We start from the raw sequence: 21,797 nt of genomic DNA, 5'->3' as shown, positions 1-21,797 counted from the left end.
CATCGAAGGTCTTGAGCCACAGACCGAAGTGAGGGGCAATGCGGAGGAAGGCCTCACATACGACAATGAATGATGAGATGTGAAGAAGGGAATCCGGGGCCAGATCTTGAAAATCCAGCCTGTAATAGTACATAAGACCCCTAACAAAGGGATCCAGAGCGAGGCCTAGCCCTCGGAGGAAGTGAGAGATGAACACGATGCTCTCGTTGGGTTCGGGAGTAGGGACGACCTGCCCTCGGGCGGGCAGCCTATGCGAAATTTTGGTGGTCGGATATCTGGCCTCCCTCAACTTCTTGATGTCCTCCTCTGTGACGGAGGAAGGCATCCACCGGCCTTGAAGGCTGGATCCGGACATGATTAAAGGTCCGAAGCGCCTGACCTGAGCTTTGGGTGTTAGAAATCGAGGCGGGGGAAGGATTCGATTGAGCGCGGGAGGGAAAAAAAGAAAAATCCCTGTCCCTTTATAAAGAGGGTGAATATCAGGCGTCCCCCTCGTGGCCGTCTGAGACTTACCTAAGATCTAGGAGTCATACCAATAGGCACGGTTGGGTTACCCACGTTGGTATTGATGAGAATCCCGTGATAAGGGGAACATGATCTCTGCTTTGACAAGACGTGTCAAGAAACCGTCTCGCATTATGTGCGGGGCTGGTTAAAGAAAAACGGTTCTAAGAATTACCGGGCCATGGCATGATGTCATGCTGCCAAAACGCGTCAGCAGATTAGATTTGTGGAAATATTATTCTCTCTACGGTGGTATGTGGAACTTATTTTGCAGGGTCGGACACTATCCTTGTATTCAAACTCTTCTGTGGTGTATTCGGAGGAAGAACCTGCCTTGCAATGTCGAAGACAACACTGCGTGCCGGACTCATCGTCATTGAAGCCTGGTTCAGGGGCTACTGAGGGAGTCCTGGATTAGGGGGTCTCCGGACAGCCGGACTATATCCTTTGGCCGGACTGTTGGACTACGAAGATACAAGATTGAAGACTTCGTCCCGTGTCCGGATGGGACTCTACTTGGCGTGGAAGGCAAGCTAGGCAATACGGATATGTATATCTCCTCCGTTGTAACCGACCTTGGGTAACCCTAGCCTCCTCCAGTGTCTATATAAACCGGAGGGTTTTAATCCGTAGGACAACATACAATCATACCATAGGCTAGCTTCTAGAGTTTAGCCTCTCTGATCTCATGGTAGATCTACTCTTGTAATACTCATATCATCAAGAACAATCAAGCAGGACGTAGGGTATTACCTCCATCGAGAGGGCCCGAACTTGGGTAAAACATCGTGTCCCCTGCCTCCTGTTACCATCTGCCTTAGATGCACAGTTCGGGACCCCCTACACGAGATCCGCTGGTTTTGACACTCACAAAAAGCATGATTGCAATGATGTTATTATAAATTCTATTAATGTCAATTATGCTAATAATATGCAAAACCCTAAGCTTGGGGATGCTAGTTTCGCTATGTCCTCTATTGTTGCAATGATCATGATTGGGGTGATTCTTCTTATGATCTTAAAATTTTATTTAATCCCCATGATGAATATGAGATTGATAATAGTGTTTGCAATATTATTGAAAGTGGGTTTGGAGAAGACATGACTTTAGTTAATGTTAATCCAACTATTTTGGGAGAGTGTCAACTTTGCATGCATGTGGATCATGTTGAAAATATTTTATGTGATAGCTATTTTGTTGAATTTGCTTATGATCCTACATGTAATTACTATGAGAGAGGAAAATATGGTTTTAGAAATTTTCATGTTACTAAATTACCTCTCGTTATGTTGAGATTGCTATTGTTTCTTTGCTCTTCCTTGCGTATGCTAGTTTCTGCTTGCCTTGATAATTTGTTTGTCTATGAGATTCATATGCATAGGAAGTATGTTAGACTTAGATGTGTTTGTTACATGCTTTATGATGCTCGTTTTGTGCTTCAATTCTTGTCTTTCATGTGAGCATCATTAAAATTATCATTGCCTAGCTATAAGTCTTTAAAGAAAAGCACTTCTTGGGAGACAACCCAATATTTTTCCTTGCTGTTATTCTATAAATAATTTATCTAGCCTCTGTTTTGGTTGTGTTTTTTGTGTTTAATTACTGTTTTTGCCAAGTAGAACCGTTGGGAAGACTTGGGGAAAGTCTTGTTGAACTTGCTGTAAAAAACAGAAACTTTAGCGCTCACGAGAACTGCTGTCATTTTTATTTGGAGAGTGCTATTTAGTTAATTCTTTTTGCAGATGATTAATAGATAAATTCCTCACGTCCAGAAGTTTATTTTAGAATTTTTGGGGATCCAGATCTTGCGCTAGCTATAGATTACTATAGACTATTCTGTTTTTGACAGATTCTGTTTTTCGTGTGTTGTTTGCTTATTTTGATGAATCTGTGGCTAGTAAAATAGTTTATAAACCATAGAGAAGTTGGAATACAGTAGGTATACACTACTAGGAAAATGCTTACCAGTAGTGCTGGTTTTTGAGCTACCAGTAGCACGGGCACCAACGCTACTGCTAGGGCGCTACAGCTATTATTTAGCAGTAGCGCGTTTCTAAACAAGCGCTGTAGCTAAAATACTTAGTAGTAGCATCTCTTTCTCTACCAACGCTACTACTATGATCACATAGTAGTAGCGCCCTATTTTCTCCCCACGCTACAACTAGGTAAATAGAAATAAAAAATAAAAAAGAGGCAGAGGCAATATTCATTTAAATCAAGACAAGTCCAGTGCAAATAAACTAAGTTCACATAACCATCTCACAAGCATTAACGACAAATACCACATTTAATATAACCACACAATCTCACAAACTCATATATAGTAGTCAACAATGCATGGATAGATCATAGTTGATAAGTCTACTAGGTAGTCATACTAGCATATATATGGTTCAGCATCCACACACATGCATGGATAGATCTCACAAGAATATGTAGTTCTAGATGATATCGATGATGACCATCATCCTCAAGCCTGGGCGGTGGGTGTTCCTGATAGTAATTAGGATTGCCTGTCCAACATGAAGATTCTTGCCAACGAGGAAGCTCTTCCACCCAACCGAGCTGAACTGTGTGCGACCGTCCGTGTCCACGCCGTACGCACAAGTGGTGATGGAGCCCCTCGCGGTAAGGCGCATTCCAGCAGAACCTTCTTCATCAGGCTTGATACCAAAACTCTCAGATAGGCTCTTTGGCAATTTCTGAATAAGAAAAACATATCAATTAATAAGTAGCCTCACACATTCTTGTAAGTGCATCTAGTGCCACCCCTAGTTGGTTTTGGAGTATTGGCGACAAACCTGGTTGAGGGACTAATGTGTTTGTGAGAATTGCAGGATAACACAGGTAGAGGTCCCTCATTGATTCGGTTTTCCTACCAGAGATGACCCCCAAAAATGTATGAAGACATTGAAGTCAAAGGTGGTATGTGAAGACATTCACATTGAGGACTATGACAAGAGAGGACATCGCGTGAAGACTATGGAGCGCGAAGACTTAGCAGTTTCGTCATTCTGTGTTTTTCTTTGTTGAGTCATAGGAACCACCGTACTGTTAAGTGGGGTCCAAGAGAACCAGTCAGAATGACTGAAGTGATGCTTAACCAAAATCCTATATCTTCGAGTGAAGACAATGAGAGCAAATCTTATTCAGAGTTGGATAAGTCAGCTTTGCTTGTAGCCCAAGTAAAGTTGTCATGTGTGTTTGAAATCTGACCATTGGAACACGTGTCAGTTCCTTAATGACCAAGGGTCATTTTGGATAAATCAGGTCAGGTTGCCTAGTGGCTATAAATAGCCCACCCCCTACAACCATAAACAGTTGGCTACTCAGAGTTAGTGTATGGCTTTTGTCATTTGAGAGCAACCCACCTCGAAGCCTTTGAGAGAGAATTCCTTGCGAGGATAAATCCCTAACCACCTAGAGCCAAAGAGTGTTAGGCATCACTGAAGTCTTCCTGTCTGTGTGATCTGAAGACTTATTACACTTGAGGACTGTGAATCCTCCAGCCGGTTAGGCGTCGCGTTCTGAGCATCCAAGAGTCATTGTGGATCGCCGGTGAACGAAGTCTATGAAGGTTTGGGAGTCTACCTTGAAGACTTACCAGAGTGATTGGGCGAGGACTGGGTGTCCTTAGCTCAAGGGGAATAAGGTGAAGACGCAGTCTTCTGAGTTGAATCTCAGCCTCCCTAACCAGACATACAGTTGTCACAGCAACTGGAACTGGTCCAACAAATCATTGTCTTCAATGAGTCACTGGTTTCATCCTTCCCTCTCCTTTACTTACGGTTGGCCCTAGTGAAGTCATTGTATGATTGCATTATCTTTTGTCTTCACTCAGTGACTGCTTGTTCTGATTGGCTTCACGCTATCTTCCTATCTGATCTAAACTGCCTAGCTGCTATTAGTCATTGTGCTTTCACTTCATTGAATATTTGACTATGGCTTGTTTAGTGTAGTCTACCTTCCGCTGCATGGTAATAGGTTTATTTCTATTGTTTGTCTTCAAAACTTCTATGTTTTGAAGACTTTCATAAAAATCACCTATTCACCCCCCTCTAGTCGATCACTAGCACTTTCAATTGGTATCAGAGCAAGGTACTCACTTGTTCTGTGTGATTCGGTTTAACCACCTAGAGTTTTAGCTATGTCGACTGCAGGGATAATCAAAGTCTCCGCTGCGTGCCCAGTCTTCGATGGAACTGAATATCCCTACTGGAAGAATAAGATGCGCATGCATCTTGAAGCCATTGATGTCGACCTATGGTATGTCGTCAAGAATGGCGTTCCTAAGGCTGGTGAAGGTGTCACCGCTGCTGATGTCAGGAAGTTCGTTCAACTGGACTCCACTGCCAAGAACATCATTTGTGGTCATCTGACCAAAGGACAGTATGGCCGTGTGAGTGCTTTGGAAACATCTAAGCTAGTCTGGGACTGGCTCTCCAAGGTCAACAAAGGCGTCTCAACCCAGAGAGATCAGAGAATCAGTGTCCTTCGCAACCTCTTCAACCACTTCAAGAGAAATGACAATGAGAATGTCCAGCTCACGTTTGATCGACTCACTGACATCACCAATGAGCTTCAACCCCTCGGCGCTACTGAGATCACCAAGCATGAAGTCATCAAGACACTCCTGAGATCACTTGACAACTCGTTTGACACCCTAGCCCTGATGATTCAAGAACGTCCTGACTTCAAGACACTCGATCCGTCTGACATACTTGAGAGGCTCAACACACATGAGTTTCAGCTTTTTGAGAAAAGAGACATCTACGGTCCCAACTATGGGCGAACTCGTGCCTTGAAGGCAAAAGCTGTCTCCTCATCCGAAGAAGAATCTGATAGCAGTTCTGATGATCCTGATGACATTGGAAAGGAGCTTGCTATGCTTGTGAAGAAGTTCCAAAAATTCACCAAGAAGAAAGGCTTCAGAAAGTCCTCACGATCAAGCTCAAGGAATGATGAAGCTTCTGCTCGTGACTACAAGAAGAGAACATGCCACAAGTGCAAGAAACCTGGCCACTACATCTCTGAGTGTCCGTAGTGGGACAATGAGAACAAGAAGAAAAAGAAGAGCAAGGAGTATGATTCTGATGACAACAAGAAGAAGAAATACTCAAAGTCTTCTTCCAAGTCTTCTTCAAAGTCTTCATCACACAAGAAGAACTCATCTGGCAAGGCTCGTGCGTTTGTTGGCAAGGAAATGGATTCAGAGGAGGAGTCCGCTTCTGAGGAGGCGGAGGTGGAGTCTGAGGAGGAGTCCGATTCTGGCGTGGCAAGTCTGTCTACAGCCTACGTTGCCAAGTCCATCTTCAACACTAAAGACAATGACTCTGTCACCAACGCCCATGCTAATGACAAGGACAACTCCACTCCTAGCTACTGCTTCATGGCACGTGGTGCCAAGGTAAACTCACGCGCCACTCACTATCAAACATCAAGTGAAGATGACTCTGATTGTGGTTCCAAACCCAGCTACAAAACACTTGCTAAAATTGCAACTGAACAACAGAAAGCTATGGAACATATTCAAAAACTATTAGATAAAAGCGATGACCTGTTAGACGCTGAAATGACTCGATCTCAGTCCTTAATTGAAGACATAAAAAATCTTCATGTTAAGTATGAGGAACTTGAAAGTCGTCATGAAACGCTCTCAACAACTCATGAAAAGCTTTCCTATGATTATCTTCAAAGGAAGCAAGATCTTGAGAAATTGAGAGCGGCTCATGAAGATCTTCAAAAGGAAAACGAGTCACTTCGTGCCAAACAGATTAGTTTCGCTCAGGAAGGATTTGAACCACCATGTCTTAAATGCCTTGAGCGTGATAACGCTACTTCTGTTGCTGAATGTTCTACTGCTGCTACTGTTGCAATATCTTCAACTGCTGATGTGGTAACTAACCCCTCTGCTGAGGATGCCACTGTTATTGCTGATGAGAATGCTAGGTTGAAGACATTGCTTGAAACAGGAATGTTCAAAAGTCTCAAAGGGCATCAGACATTATGTGATGTTCTCAAAAGGCAGATCCTGAACCAAAACCCTAGGAAAGAGGGTGTTGGGTTCGAAAGGAAAATGAATGCTGATGGCTCTTACTGGAAACCTGAGCAGTACCCCAAAATCACATGGGTTGCTGCAAAGGAACCTTCAGCGGATCCATCCACCCTATTTGGCTTCACTTGTGCTAATCCCATTGTTATTGATGAATCCTTTGGTGCAAACTATAAACTGTTTAAGAATCAGAATGGTGAAGTGTTTGCCAGGTATATTGGTACTAACTGCAGGAATGGGTCGCCTATGAAGAAAGTCTGGGTGCCGAAGAGATGTTTGGAGAATCTTCCTGTGAATGTCGTCATGACACCACACATGAAGAAGACAAACCCCAAACCAAAGGCTTCATACGGTCCAAAGGCTTCATACAGACAGAGGACTCACCTGAGTCCCGCTAACGCAAATGTTTTGCAGGGAAACCTCACTCAGGCCTATTAATATGAGCGCGTTTCATCAAACCGCCATGTTCATAAGACCAAGAACTACTCTGCTTATTCTTATGAGTACTATTGTCCACCTGCAAGACTTTTTGCTAGGGCTCCAAAGCCAAAGTTCTCAGATGCTGCACTTAGACTCATTGCTTCGAAGCCACCCTTGAAGATGTGGGTGGCTAAGAAAGCTTAACTCTCTTTTTGCAGGGAAAGGTCTCCAACCAAAAACCAAAATTGTCTGAAGCTATTGCTGGTGACCTTAAACATCTTGCAGGGTGCAAGATCAAATGCCCAAATGGTCTTATTATGTATTTTGTTCCTGAGTCACTTGCTACTTGCCCTATCAGTCCTAACCTTGATCTAAGCTTTCATAATCCACTTGCTCGTCAAATGTTTTTGCTTCACAATTCTCTTCGTGAAGCCTATCCCCCTAATTGCACTGTAGGGTACGACACCAGCTGCTTCAGAATGGATTATTGATAGTGGGTGTACTAACCACATGACTGGCAAGCGAAGTCTTCTTATGGACTCAACCTTACGTCCATCTGACAAAAGTCACATCACATTTGCTGACACTGGTAAAAGCAAGGTATTGGGTCTAGGTAGAGTTGCAATCTCAAGGGATCAACACATGGATAAAGTCATGCTTGTTGAATCCCTTGGTTTCAACTTAATGTCTGTCTCAATGCTTTGCGATTTAAACATGATTGTGATGTTTGGAAAATATCGTTTCCTTGTTCTAATGGAATCTGACAAGTCTCTAGTTTTTGAAGGGTATCGGAAAGATGATTTGTACATGGTAGATTTCTCAGCAGGACCATAACTTGCCATATGTCTTTTAGCAAAAGCTTCAGAATGCTGGCTCTAGCATCGAAGGCTAGGGCATGCTGGCATGAGGAACCTGCACACTCTTTCAAGAAAGAAGCATTTCATAGGCATCGAGGGCGTCAAGTTCAAGAAGGATCACTTATGCGATGCCTGTGAAGCAGGAAAGATGACGAGGGCCAAGCGTCCCTCGAAGACAATCATGACGACGACTCAACCCTTCGAACTGCTCCACATGGACCTTTTCGGTCCCACTCATTTCTCAACTCTTACTACTACTGCTTGTCTCTATGGCTTTGTCATTGTTGATGATTATTCAAGATATACTTGGGTGCATATAATCCTCTACAAGACTGAAGTGCAAGATGTCTTCAGACGCTTCGCCAATCGAGCCATGAACAACTATGTCATCAAGATAAAGCACATCAGAAGTGACAACGGCACTGAATTCAAGAACACTGGGCTAGATACATATCTTGATACTTTGGGCGTCACTCATGAATTCTCAGCTCCGTACACACCACAATAGAATGGCGTCGTCGAACGCAAGAACAGAACACTTATTGAGATGGCCCGGACGATTCTTGATGAATACAAGACTGCAAGAAAATTCTGGCCTGAAGCCATTGATACTGCATGCCATATCATCAACCGTGTTTATCTTCATAAGCTTCTCAACAAGACATCCTATGAGCTCCTTACTGGCAAGAAGCGAAATGTCAGTTACTTTAGAGTATTTGGTGCCAGGTGCTGGATCAAGGATCCACATCACACTTCAAAATTTGCACCGAAAGCACATTAAGGTTTTATGTTTGGATATGGAAAGGATTCGCACTCCTACAGAGTCTTCAACCTCTTTCACTATAAAGTGGTTGAAACTGTGGATGTGCGGTTCGATGAGACTAACGGCTCGCAAAGAGAGCACCTGCCAAATGTGCTAGATGAAGTTCCATCCAGTGAATCAATCAAACTTATGGGAACTGGAGAAATCATACCATCTGAAGCTCAGCCTGAAGCGGAACTTATCATCTCCGCACCTGATCAAGCTGAAGACAATGCTCAGCCTGAAGACAATCCTTCTAGCGATGACAATGATCAGCATGAGCAAAATCTTTGTCCTATACATCCTTGTGTTGCAAATGAAGTACAGATAGAGAGAATAATTGATAGCATCAATGCACCAGGTCCACTCACTCATTCAAGGGCAACATAGCTAGCAAATTTCGGTGGGCACTTCGCATTCGTCTCAATATCTGAACCCAAGAAAGTTGATGAAGCCTTCATGGAACCTGAATGGATTCAAGCTATGCAAGAAGAGCTTCAACAGTTTGAGCTGAATAATGTATGGGAACTGGTTAAGCGTCCTGATCCTCGTAAGCACAACATAATAGGCACTAAATGGATATATCGCAACAAACAAGATGAGCATGGTCAAGTTGTCAGAAACAAAGCTCGTCTCGTTGCTCAAGGATACACTCAAGTTGAAGGGATTGACTTTGATGAAACATTTGCTCCTGTGGCTAGGCTTGAAGCCATACGCATACTTCTGGCCTATGCAAATCATCATAACATTTTTCTGCATCAAATGGATGTGAAGAGCGCTTTTCTCAATGGCAAGATTGAAGAAGAAGTGTATGTTGCAGAACCACCTGGCTTTGAAGATCCAAAACATCTTGACATGGTGTACAAGCTCAACAAGGCACTGTATGGCCTCAAACAAGCCCCTCGGGCTTGGTATGACACACTCAAAGACTTCGTAAAGAGCAAAGGCTTCAAACCTGGTTCCCTCGACCCCACTCTCTTCATGAAGACATATGATGGTGAACTGTTTGTGTACCAAATATATGTGGATGACATTATCTTCGGTTGCACCAATCAGAAATACACTGACGAGTTTGGATACATTATGCAAGAGCAATATCAGATGTCCATGATGGGTGAGCTGAAGTTCTTCCTTGGTCTTCAAATACGTCAGCAACGCAACGTCATCTTTATATCTCAAGAGAAATACCTCAAAGATTGCCTGAAGAAATTTGGGATGCAAGATTGCAAAGGCTTCACGACGCCAATGCCAGCCAAACATCATCTGGGTCCCGACGACAATGGTAAAGAGTTTGATCAAAAGGTATACCACTCCATGATTGGTTCTTCCTTTTATTTATGTGCATCTAGGCAAGATATCATGCTTAGTGTTTGCATGTGTGCCCGGTTCCAAGCGGCACCAAAGGAATCGCATCACTTAGCTGTGAAGCAAATTCTCAGATATCTGGCTCACACCCCAACACTAGGATTATGGTATCCAAAGGGCTCAGAGTTTGATCTAGTTGGATTCTCGGATGCTGATTATGCTGGTGACAAGGTGGATCGCAAGTCTACATCAGGCACATGTCATTTTATGGGACGATCACTTGTATGTTGGTCTTCAAAGAAGCAGAACTGTGTATCTCTCTCCACTGCTGAATCTGAATACATTGCTGCTGGATCTTGCTGCGCCCAGCTTCTATGGATGAAGCAAACACTCAAAGACTATGGCATTCATCTAAAGCAAGTGCCACTCTACTGCGACAACGAAAGCGCCATCAAGATTGCCAACAACCCAGTTCAGCACTCGAAGACAAAGCACATTGAAATTCGTCATCACTTTCTCAGAGATCATGTAATGAAGGAAGATATTGATATCATACACATCAACACTGAAGAGCAATTGGCAGATATCTTCACCAAGCCCTTGGATGAGAAGAGATTTTGCAAGTTACTGTGTGAGCTAAATATCTTGGAATCCTCAAATGTCCTGTGATCAGGCACACATCCTAGCACTTAAGCATGTTGATAACATAGATGTGAAACACACGAAGTAAAGTATATCTTCAATCAATGAAGACTTACATTCTGAGTGTGAATACATTAACGTGGAACTTGACTTCAGAGCGCCACGATAATTGTGCGCCTTGTCTGGGTCTAATACTTCCTATACGGTGGGTAACGCCACCACCAAATTCTTATGTTTGAAGTGTTTTACTCATGGCGTTACATCTGCTATGTCTTCACATTGGGATTGTCTTGAATTTCAACTTGTCTTCATGATTATCTTCACTCTGCTGATTTGATTGTCTTTTGATATATACATATTTGTGTTCTGTCCTCTACAGCATTCACTTATAGCTATGTCTTCCTTGTTGAATTTGTTGAACTAAGTGAATGTGATCGGACCCTAATCTCTCTATGCTCTTTATCTCAACCTCTATTGTCCAAGTCATATGCATTCTATTGAAACTGTCGAATGTCTTCTCTGCGTCCTTGTCAGCAGAAGACACAGAGACAAACATTAATCCGTTTTCAATGCTAAATCCTTTCACCTAAAACCCGGAGAAGTGGGAACGACCACCCGACAATCCAGGCGTGCGTGGGAACATGGAACAACCTCCGATGTGTTGCATGATAGCCACGTGTCCTTCATATGTGAATCTCCAGGGGCACCTATGTAATAACACTGTGTCGTCCCTATACCTATAAATACATGCCTCACCACAGTCATTATCCTTTCTTACACTCTCGCACAAAACCCTAGCGCCACTGCTAGCTCGCGACGATGCCGGCGACGAAGCGCTTAGCTGCCGCGACTTCACCGACGCCGTCCTCACGCCGGCCGCGGTCTTCGTCCTCTCCGCCGCCGCCGTGGGAGTCCTCCGTCACCAAGTTAGGGCACGATGGATTGAACTGCTCGGTCTCCTACTCTTCCCATCTAGCAGTTCATCGTGTGGTAAGTAAAACTCTCTTTTTACCATCTTGTTGAAATTAAGAGATTCATCCTGTTCACCGAAAGTGGTTTCTACCTACTCAATGTTAGATCTATCATCTCTGTATCTCATATAATGCCTAGTATATTCAGTTAAGCTTCATAACGAGTTAGATTCCTCACTTGTACCTATTCCTGAATTCGTACAAATCTGGAACCAACCCCGAACACATAAGTGAATGTCTTCGCACTATGAGGTCAATGTCTTCAAACTGATTTACCTTCAAAATCTTCTGAGAATGCATATGACCTCTCCCCTTCCCTCGCATCTCTAATGTTGTCACGGGTACATGTCCGTGGGAGAATCCCTTGGTTCTCATAGTCTGCATTCGTTTGCAGAATTCTTATAGCATCACATTAACTCTCCCGAAGCCAGTTCCTGTTTGACCAGCAAGCGGAAGCCTTTGAAGCCTTTGAACGTGTTGACGCCATTCAATTTGAAGTTCATGGTTACAGAGAAATCAGCAAGGAAGGGTGGCAGACAGCGTCGAGGGGGAACATCAAGAGATCTGCCTGATGACCTCTCAGAGCTGTACAAGACAGATCCAAAAGAGGATTACAATCAGCGCAAGACACGAATCCAATGGATTCAAAGATATTGGGCCGAACAATGGTTTAAATACAAGTTTGTGGCCCAGTAGTATGCTGAGAAGAATGCCATCAAGAGTCCTTGGGGTGACATTCTCTTCTGAAATCTTTAACCCAAGACCAGAGCTGAAGCCATTGCTCAGGGTTTCTATCCCTGTATGGTCCGTGGACCACAGACTGACAATGCTGACCCATCATCACTACTCTGGTGTCGTGATGATAATCTCTTCAAGCACAACTTCCAGCACGCAAAGGCATCAGCCAAGGAAAACAAGAAGTCATTGGGACTAGACTTCAACCCTGGTCCTTCTGCTCCACGGGGTGACGGCACACGCGATGCTGAACCCAATATCATCGGACCTTTCTACAACCTTGATGGCCTTATCACTCACATTTTTGTTCAAGGTGCCAAAGTAGATCATTCTGATGATGATGCCGACACTGATGAAGCCCCAGCTCCAAACCTGCAGAAGCCAAAGAAGGCTAGAGCTTCAAAGTCAACTGCTCCTCCAAAAGCTTCACGTGTGAAGCCACTAGCTCCTGCACCTCCTGAAGACAGTGTGCAGTCTGAAGATCTATCACGTATCTCCAAGAAGACGGAGATGAAAAAGAATACTGATCAGGCATTGACTCCTGCTGCCATTTTGCGAGACGAACACATTGACCTGTCCAGTGATGAAGATCTTGCAGATGACGCTCTTGAGCAACTAATTAAGAGCAAGGAAGAAGCAGAAATCTTCAATGATTTGCCCCTCTTTGATGTGGCAATCATCCACAACTTCATTGATGAGTGGTTTGAAACCCCCAATCTCAGCTTTGACGATCTGCAACTTCCAATTGGCCTCAGCGTCTCTTTCAATGGCGCCATTGCTTCTGAGCTAGCTCTAGCTCAGCGCATCATTGAACTGAAGCAAAAGATCGACCATGAGAAAGCTCAGTTCAAGAAGCACATGGCAAAGCTTAGCGTGCAAGATGTCAAAAACCTCAAGGGTATGCTGCACGAGCTCAAGGAAGCCATTCTCAAGAAACGAGAAGAAGCCAAAGGTTCTCGTGAGCGCATGAAGAGTCTGGCTGACAAGTGCGTGCAAGCCTACAATGAAGATGAGAAGTGCAAGGCTCTTGGGTGTCCTGGCATCGACCCCAGAATGGCTGCAAAGAAGAAGAAGAAGCCATCGACTGACAAATCTGCACCTTCAAGGCAGGAACAACCCCGCATTGTCTTCCCAAGCAGCATGTCCGGCTCGAAGCCAAAGGTCACGTCCACCGCTTCAGACCTGAAGAAGACAAGGGCTGCCGAGGCTGAAGCCAGAAAGAGGAAAAATCCTGACGCTTCTGATGTCGCTCCCTCCAAGAAGAAGCGCAAAACCAAGAAAGATCAGGCTGCTCCCACAGAGCCCCTTGTTGTCGAGCCCATCTCGGTTGCTCGTCCTAACTCTTCGCATCAAGAACGACAGATGATAGTTCATGAGCCTGCTTCCACAGAGGCTCCTGAAGCTGAAGACTTTCCAGCAGTTGACCCCACCGCTGCTGAAGACATTGGTCACCGTGACAATGTTGAATATGATGTAGTTCTTCCTCAAATCGAGCACAACTTGGTATCATCGCCTGTTCTCACGAACAGCGAACTCATCAGCATTGGTCGTCCTCTGACGCCAATTGCTCAGGATGCATCATGGGCTGATCACCCACAACAACAAGAAACCCCTAGTACTCCCCGACAACAAGTCACCCCACCAGTGCAAGAAGAAGAGGATGACTTTGAGGCCCAGCCAACTCCATCTTCACAGGCGTCGCCGGCGTTACACAGGCTTCGCAAAGGACCAAGGCCCCAAGTCCCTCTTTCGAGAGTTTTAGAAGGAGAAGTGCACCACCAATCTGTTGCACGTCAGGTGTTCCCCGAAGCTACTCCTACTATGAACGTCTCCGAGTCTGACGCTAAAGTTGCTGAAGACAATCCGGCTGCATCAGCCAAAGAGAAACAAGCAGAAGAACGTGTCCCTACTTCCCCCATCACTGAAGAAGTTGTTCCTGAAGTGAATGTGTCAGTGCCCGACCCTCCAGCTCCTCAAGTGGAGGTTGAGAATCCTGAGGCTGCCACCACTAACACCACTGAAGCCAATGACGTGGTCATGGCTGAAGATAGTGTGGAGCCTGCACCTAACACTGTGCCAGAAGCCAATGAAGCCAATGATGCACCTGCAACAAATGTGCAGCCTGACGCCTCTGTTGATGCCACAACTCCTGTTCCGCCACCAAGGCCACATACTATTGAGCAAGCATACAACTATGGTCAGTTCATCATTGTCAAATGGCCTCTTCTTGTTCCTCCACCTGCTGCTGGTCCCTAATTTGACTATCACGTCAAGCACATGCCTCAGGTTCAGAAGCCAATGCCAAGGCTGCCTAGGTTTCCAAGAACTGCATCTGCACCCAGATCATTCAATATCAATGGCTTCAAAGCACACAACACCTTCTTCAATAGCGTCAAGAACCCCTACTCTAAGGCAACAATATCTTCTGATCGGTTCTGGAGGTATCGGCAGCGCAGTTATTACTCATGCATCGTGTACAATCAAGGTCGCATTTTTCCCCATATGCGTCTTGACACTGAAGCCATAACTGGTCTGCCCTGTTTGGAGGAAGCGCTGGATTGCTTCAGAGAATCTGGCTTGTTGCAGTTCGTCACTGACAAGGAGCACTGGAACAAAGAATTGCTGCTCCAATTCTATGCCACTCTTCATATTCGTGGCTACAACAGGGATCCGAAGACTTGGGTCCTTGAGTGGATGACAGGCAATGTTCATCAGGAAGCCAAAGCCTTTGATATCATTGAGCTCACTGGCCTGCCCACTCTGGAAGATCTTTATGAACCTAGTTGTCAGCTTCACAGTGCTGCTATGGAAAGCATTTTTCACAAGCGTGAACCCAACATGAGTCAGATGCTTAGCATGATGAAGCCTTTGCCTCCAGATGCTGAATATCCTAAGGAGTTCTTTGTTGAAGACCTTGGGTATGTGCCACGCACTATCTATCACATCATAAGGCGAACTCTCTGGCCCATCAAAGGACATTCTCCACATGCAAAGCTGGAAGGTGCAATGATGACTTTGGTCTTCCATATTCTTCACGGCAAAAGCTTCAATGCACAAGACTTCTTCATCCGCTAACTTGCTGCATCAGGATCTGATCTCTTTGGCTTGAAGTTTTACGCTCCATGGATTATGCGTTTGATCAAACTACACTCAGCTGTCACCTATCAGCCCTCTGCTCGCAATCATCGGATTTTTCTGCCTGACGTCGATATGTCAGTCGACGCCATCTATCTAGAGCCTGCCAAGGAGCCCCTTAGTCTTCAGAATGCTGATAAGCAAAGTTTCTCTCAACACATTGAAGGCGACCCAGCAGTCACTCGTGTTTATCCTTTGGCTGGTACTACCCGTGCACCTCATCGTGCCCTCACTGAAGCCACTGAAAGCACCATTGCACAATGGCCCAAGAAGCAATCTCTTGTTCTCAATGACCGAGAGCTTCTGGTTGCCCTTCATCAGAAACAGGATAAGCATCATGGCTGGCTGAAGCGCCAAATGCAAAGCCTCTTGTTGGACGTAAACAGGATTCACAACCTTGCCACCAAGAATGCCTTTGTCGCCCATGAAACTTGTCGGCGTACATGGAAAGGGCTGACGCTTATGTGTTCTTAAGATGATCTTCAAGATGATGGTTTCTCTGAACGCTTCAAGTTTGACTCAACACCTCCGAGAAGGACCTTGCTGCAGCATACTCCGTCTCTTGAAGACTCTGAGTTCTCCTCCTCTGCTGCAAGAGTGAATGCACGTGTCATCGATGATGAAGACGATGCTACTTCACCACCTTCGACGCGAATCACCACTGCATCGAGTTCGTCTGCACCGCCAACCAACTCCTACGACCCTGCTGCTTCAACAACTCCTCATGGGAACGAGTAGGTGCTCTATGTCTTCAAACCTTTTTGGTCCTTACTGACAAAAGGGGGATAAGCATATGTGTAAGTGCATCTAGTGCCACCCCTAGTTGGTTTTGGAGTATTGATGACAAACCTAGTTGAGGGACTAATGTGTTTGTGAGAATTGCAGGATAACACAGGTAGAAGTCCCTCATTGATTCGGTTTTACTACCAGAGATGACCCCTAAAACTTTATGAAGACATTGAAGTCAAAGGTGGTATATGAAGATATTCACATTGAAGACTATGACACGAGAAGACACGATATGAAGCCTATGGAGCTCGAAGACTTAGATCTTTCGTAGTTCTTTTTCTTTTGTGTTGAGTCATAGGAACCTCCGTACTGCTAAGTGGGGTCCAAGAGAACCAGTCAGAATGACTGAAGTGATGCCTAAACCAAAAACCTATGTCTTCGAGTGAAGACTATGAGAGCGAATCTTGTCCAGAGTCGGACAAGTCAGCTTTGCTTGTAGCCCAAGTAAAGTTGCCGTGTGAGTTTGAAATCTGACCGTTGGGACACGTGCCAGTTCCTTAGTGACCCAGGGTCATTTCGGACAAATCAGGTCGGGTTGCCAAGTGGCTATAAATAGCCCACCCCCTACAACCATAAACGGTTGGCTTCTCAGATTGAAAGCACGGCTTTTGTCGTTTGAGAGCAACCCACCTCAAAGCCTTTGAGAGAGAATTCCTTGCGAGGATAAAGCCCTAACCACCAGAGCCAGAGAGAATTGGGCATCACTTAAGTCTTCTTGTCTGTGTGATCTGAAGACTTATTACACTTGAGGACTGTGCATCCTCCAGCCGGTTAGGCATCGCGTTCTGAGCATCCAAGAGACATTTGAAGGAAATATGCCCTAGAGGCAATAATAAAGTTATTATTTATTTCCTTATTTCATGATAAATGTTTATTATTCATGCTAGAATTGTATTAACCGGAAACATAACACATGTGTGAATACATAGACAAACAGAGTGTCACTAGTATGCCTCTACTTGACTAGCTCGTTAATCAAAGATGGTTATGTTTCCTGACCATAGACAAAGAGTTGTTATTTGATTAATGCGGTCACATCATTAGTTGAATGATCTGATTGACATGACCCATTCCATTAGCTTAGCACCCGATCGTTTAGTATGTTGCTATTGCTTTCTTCATGACTTAGACTTGTTCCTATGACTATGAGATTATGCAACTCCCGTTTGCCAGAGGAACACTTTGGGTGCTACCAAACGTCACAACGTAACTGGGTGATTATAAAGGAGCATTACAGGTGTCTCCAAAGGTAGATGTTGGGTTGGCGTATTTCGAGATTAGGATTTGTCACTCCGATTGTCGGAGAGGTATCTCTGGGCCCTCTCGGTAATGCACATCACATAAGCCTTGCAAGCATTGTAACTAATATGTTAGTTGCGAGATGATGTATTACGAAATGAGTAAAGAGACTTGCCAGTAACGAGATTGAACTAGGTATTGGATACCGACAATCGAATCTCGGGCAAGTAACATACCGATGACAAAGGGAACAACGTATGTTGTTATGCGGTCTGACCGATAAAGATCTTCGTAGAATATGTAGGAGCCAATATGGGCATCCAGGTCCCGCTATTGGTTATTGACCGGAGACATGTCTCGGTCATGTCTACATTGTTCTCGAACCTGTAGGGTCCGCACGCTTAAGGTTACGATGACAGTTATATTATGAGTTTATGCATTTTGATGTACCGAAGGTTGTTCGGAGTCCGAGATGAGATCACGGACATGACGAGGAACTCCAGAATGGTCCGGAGATAAAGTTTGATATATATGATAATAGTGTTTGGTCACCGGAAGGGTTCCGGAAATCACCGGAAGGGGTTCGAGATGTTTCCCGAAATGTTTGGGTACGAGAACACTTTATTTGGGCCAAAGGGGAAAGCCCACAAGGTTTTTGGAAAGCGCAAAAGGAAGTTTTGCGGAGTCCAGGGGACAGACGCCAGGGTCCCTGGCGTCTGGGTCCAGACGTCGGGATCCCTGGCATCTGGCCCTGGAGTCCGAGAAGGACTCTTGCCTATCGGGTGAAACCGACTTTGTGGAGACTTTTACTCCAAGTTTCGACCCCAGGGCTCAAGATATAAATAGAGGGGCAGGGCTAGCACCAAAGACAGATCAAGAAACACAATTTGATCCACGTGATCTATTCCTTAGCCGTGTGCGGCGCCCCCAGCCACCATAGTCCTCGATAATACTGTAGCGGAGTTTAGGCGAAGCCCTGCTGCTGTAGTACATCAAGATCGTCACCACGCCGTCGTGCTGACGGAACTCTTCCCCGACACTTTGCTAGATCGGAGTCCGGGGATCGTCATCGAGCTGAACGTGTGCTCGAACTCGGAGGTGCCGTAGTTTCGGTGCTTGATCGGTTGGATCGTGAAGACGTACGACTACTTCCTCTACGTCGTGTCATCGCTTCCGCAGTTGGTCTGCGTGGGTACGTAGACAACACTCTCCCCTCTCGTTACTATGCATCACCATGATCTTGCGTGTGCGTAGGAAATTTTTTGAAATTACTACGTTCCCCAACAGTGGCATCCGAGCCTAGGTTATTTATGTTGATGTTATATGCACGAGTAGAACACAAGTGAGTTGTGGGCGATATAAGTCATACTGCCTACCAGCATGTCATACTTTGGTTCGGCGGTATTGTTGGATGAAGCGGCCCGGACTGACATTACGCGTACGCTTATGCGAGACCGGTTCTCTCGACGTGCTTTGCACATAGGTGGCTTGCGGGTGACAGTTTCTCCAACTTCAGTTGAACCGAGTGTGGCTACGCCCGGTCCTTGCGAAGGTTAAAACGGAGTCAAATTGACAAACTATCGTTGTGGTTTTGATGCATAGGTAAGATTGATTCTTGCTTAAGCCCGTAGCAGCCACGTAAAACTTGCAACAACAAAGTAGAGGACGTCTAACTTGTTTTTGCGGGGCATGTTGTGATGTGATATGGTCAAGACGTGATGAGATATAAGTTGTTGTATGAGATGATCATGTTTTCTTGAAGTTATCGGCAACTGGCAAAATCCTTATGGTTGTCTCTCTATTGCATAAGATGCAAGCGCCCAATAACTGCTTTACTTTATCGCTATGCGATAGCAATAGTTGCAAGAGCAATTGTTGGCGAGACGACCACGTGACGACACATTGATATAGATCAAGATGATGGAGATCATGGTGTCATGCCGGTGACGATAGAGATCATAACAGTACTTTGGAGATGGAAATCAAAGGCGCAAGATGATGATGGCCATATCATGTCACATATTTTGATTGCATATGATGTTTATCTTTTATACATCTTATTTTGCTTAGTTTGACGGTAGCATTTTAAGATGATCTCTCACTAATTATCAAGAAGTGTTCTCCCTGAGTATGCACCGTTGCGAAAGTTCTTCGTGCTGAGACACCACGTGATGATCGGGTGTGATAGGTTCTACGTTCAAATACAACGGGTGCAAAACAGTTGCACACGCGGAATACTCAGGTTATACTTGACGAGCCAAGCATATACAGATATGGCCTCGGAACACGGAGACCGAAAGGTCGAGCGTGAATCATATAGTAGATATGATCAACATAATGATGTTCACCATTGAAGACTAATCCATTTCACGTGATGATCGGTTATGGTTTAGTTGATTTGGATCACGTGATCACTTAGAAGATTAGAGGGATGTCTATCTAAGTGGGAGTTCTTAAGTAATATGATTAATTGAACTTAAATTTATCATGTACTTAGTCCTGGTAGTATTAGCATATCTATGTTGTAGATCAATAGCTCACGTTGTTGCTTTCGTATGTTTATTTTGATATGTTCCTAGAGAAAATTGTGTTGAAAGATGTTAGTAGCAATGATGCGGATTGGATCCGTGATCTGAGGTTTATCCTCATTGCTGCACAGAAGAATTATGTCCTTGATGCACCACTAGGTGACAGACCTATTGTAGGAGCAGATGCAGACGTTATGAACATTTGGCTAGCTCAATATGATGACTACTTGATAGTTTAGTGCACCATGCTTAACGGCTTAGAATCGGGACTTCAAAGACGTTTTGAACGTCATGGACCATATGAGATGTTCCAGGAGTTGAAGTTAATATTTCAAGCAAATACCCGAGTTGAGAGATATGAAGTCTCCAACAAGTTCTATAGCTAAAAGATGGAGGAGAATTGCTCAACTAGTGAGCATGTGCCCAGATTGTCTGAGTACTACAATCGCTTGAATCAAGTGGGAGTTAATCTTCCAGATAAGATAGTGATTGACAGAATTCTCTAGTCACCATCACCAAGTTAGTAGAACTTCGTGATGAACTATGATATGCAAGGGATAACGGAAACAATTCCCAAGCTCTTCGTAATGCGGAAAATTGACTTAGGTAGAAATCGAGAAAAACATCAAGTGTTGATAATAGACAAGACCACTAGTTTCAAGAAAAGGGCAGAGGGAAGAAGGGGAACTTCAAGAAGAACAGCAAGCAAGTTGCTGCTCAAGTGAGGAAGCCCAAGTCTGATCCTAAGCCTGAGACTAAGTGCTTCCACTACAAAGGGACTGGTCACTGGAAGCGGAACTACCCCAATTGATTGGCGGATAAGAAGGATGGCAAAGTGAACATAAGTATATTTGATATACATGTTATTTATGTGTACTTTACTAGTGTTTATAGCAACCCCTCAGTATTTGATGCTTGTTCAGTTGCTAAGAGTAGTAACTCGAAACGGGAGTTGTAGAATGAACAGAGACTAGTTAAGGGTGAAGTGACGATGTGTGTTGGAAGTGGTTCCAAGATTGATATGATCATCATCGCACACTCCCTATACTTTCGGGATTAGTGTTGAACCTAAATAAGTGTTATTTGGTGTTTGCATTGAGCATGAATATGATTTGATCATGTTTATTGTAATACGGTTATTCATTTAAGTAAGAGAATAAATTGTTGTTCTGTTTACATGAATAAAACCATATATGGTTACACGCCCAATGAAAATAGTTCGTTGGATCTCGATCATAGTAATACACATAATCATAATATTGAAACCAAAAGATGCAAAGTTAATAATGATAGTGCAACTTATTTGTAGCACTGCCGTTTAGGTCATATTGGTGTAAAGCGCATGAAGAAACTCCATGCTAATGGGTTTTTGGAATCACTTGATTATGAATCAGTTGATGCTTGCGAACCATGCCTCATGGGCAAGATGACTAAAACGCCGTTCTCCAGAACTATGGAGCGAGCAACTGACTTATTGGAAATAATACATACTGATGTATGAGATCTGATGACTGTTAAGGCTCGTGGCGGGTATCATTATTTTCTGACCTTCACAGATTATTTGAGCAGATATGGGTATATCTACTTAATGAAACACAAGTCTGAAATATTTGAAAAGTTCAAAGAATTTCAGAGTGAAGTGGAGAATCATCGTAACAAGAAAATAAAAGTTTCTACGATATGATCGCAGAGGTAAAATATTTGAGTTATGAGTTTGGTCTTCAGTTAAAACAATGTGGAATAGTTTCACAAAATCATGCCACATGGAACACCACAGCATAATGGTGTGTCCGAACGTCATAACCGTACTTTATTGG

At 44.2% G+C, this 21,797-nt stretch overlaps 1 protein-coding gene across 1 annotated transcript in view; it reads right to left on the bottom strand.

Annotated features, from left to right (window-relative positions):
- Nucleotides 1-2,946: 2,946 nt before the first annotated feature.
- The window catches only part of LOC147988355 (uncharacterized), a 36,791-nt gene continuing 17,940 nt past the window's right edge, over nucleotides 2,947-21,797 (bottom strand). The window contains exon 2 of the mRNA XM_087539000.1: nucleotides 2,947-3,207. Within this exon, the coding sequence (XP_087395126.1) occupies nucleotides 2,947-3,207 (261 nt within the window). The remainder of the gene's footprint in view (nucleotides 3,208-21,797) is intronic.

Source organism: Triticum urartu, chromosome 1A (genome assembly GCF_056163025.1).
Source record: "Triticum urartu cultivar PI428250 chromosome 1A, HENAU_Tu73, whole genome shotgun sequence".
Taxonomy (NCBI): domain Eukaryota; kingdom Viridiplantae; phylum Streptophyta; class Magnoliopsida; order Poales; family Poaceae; genus Triticum; species Triticum urartu.
The sequence above is the reverse complement of the archived record's forward strand: the minus strand, read 5'-3'. Positions and strand labels throughout refer to the sequence as shown.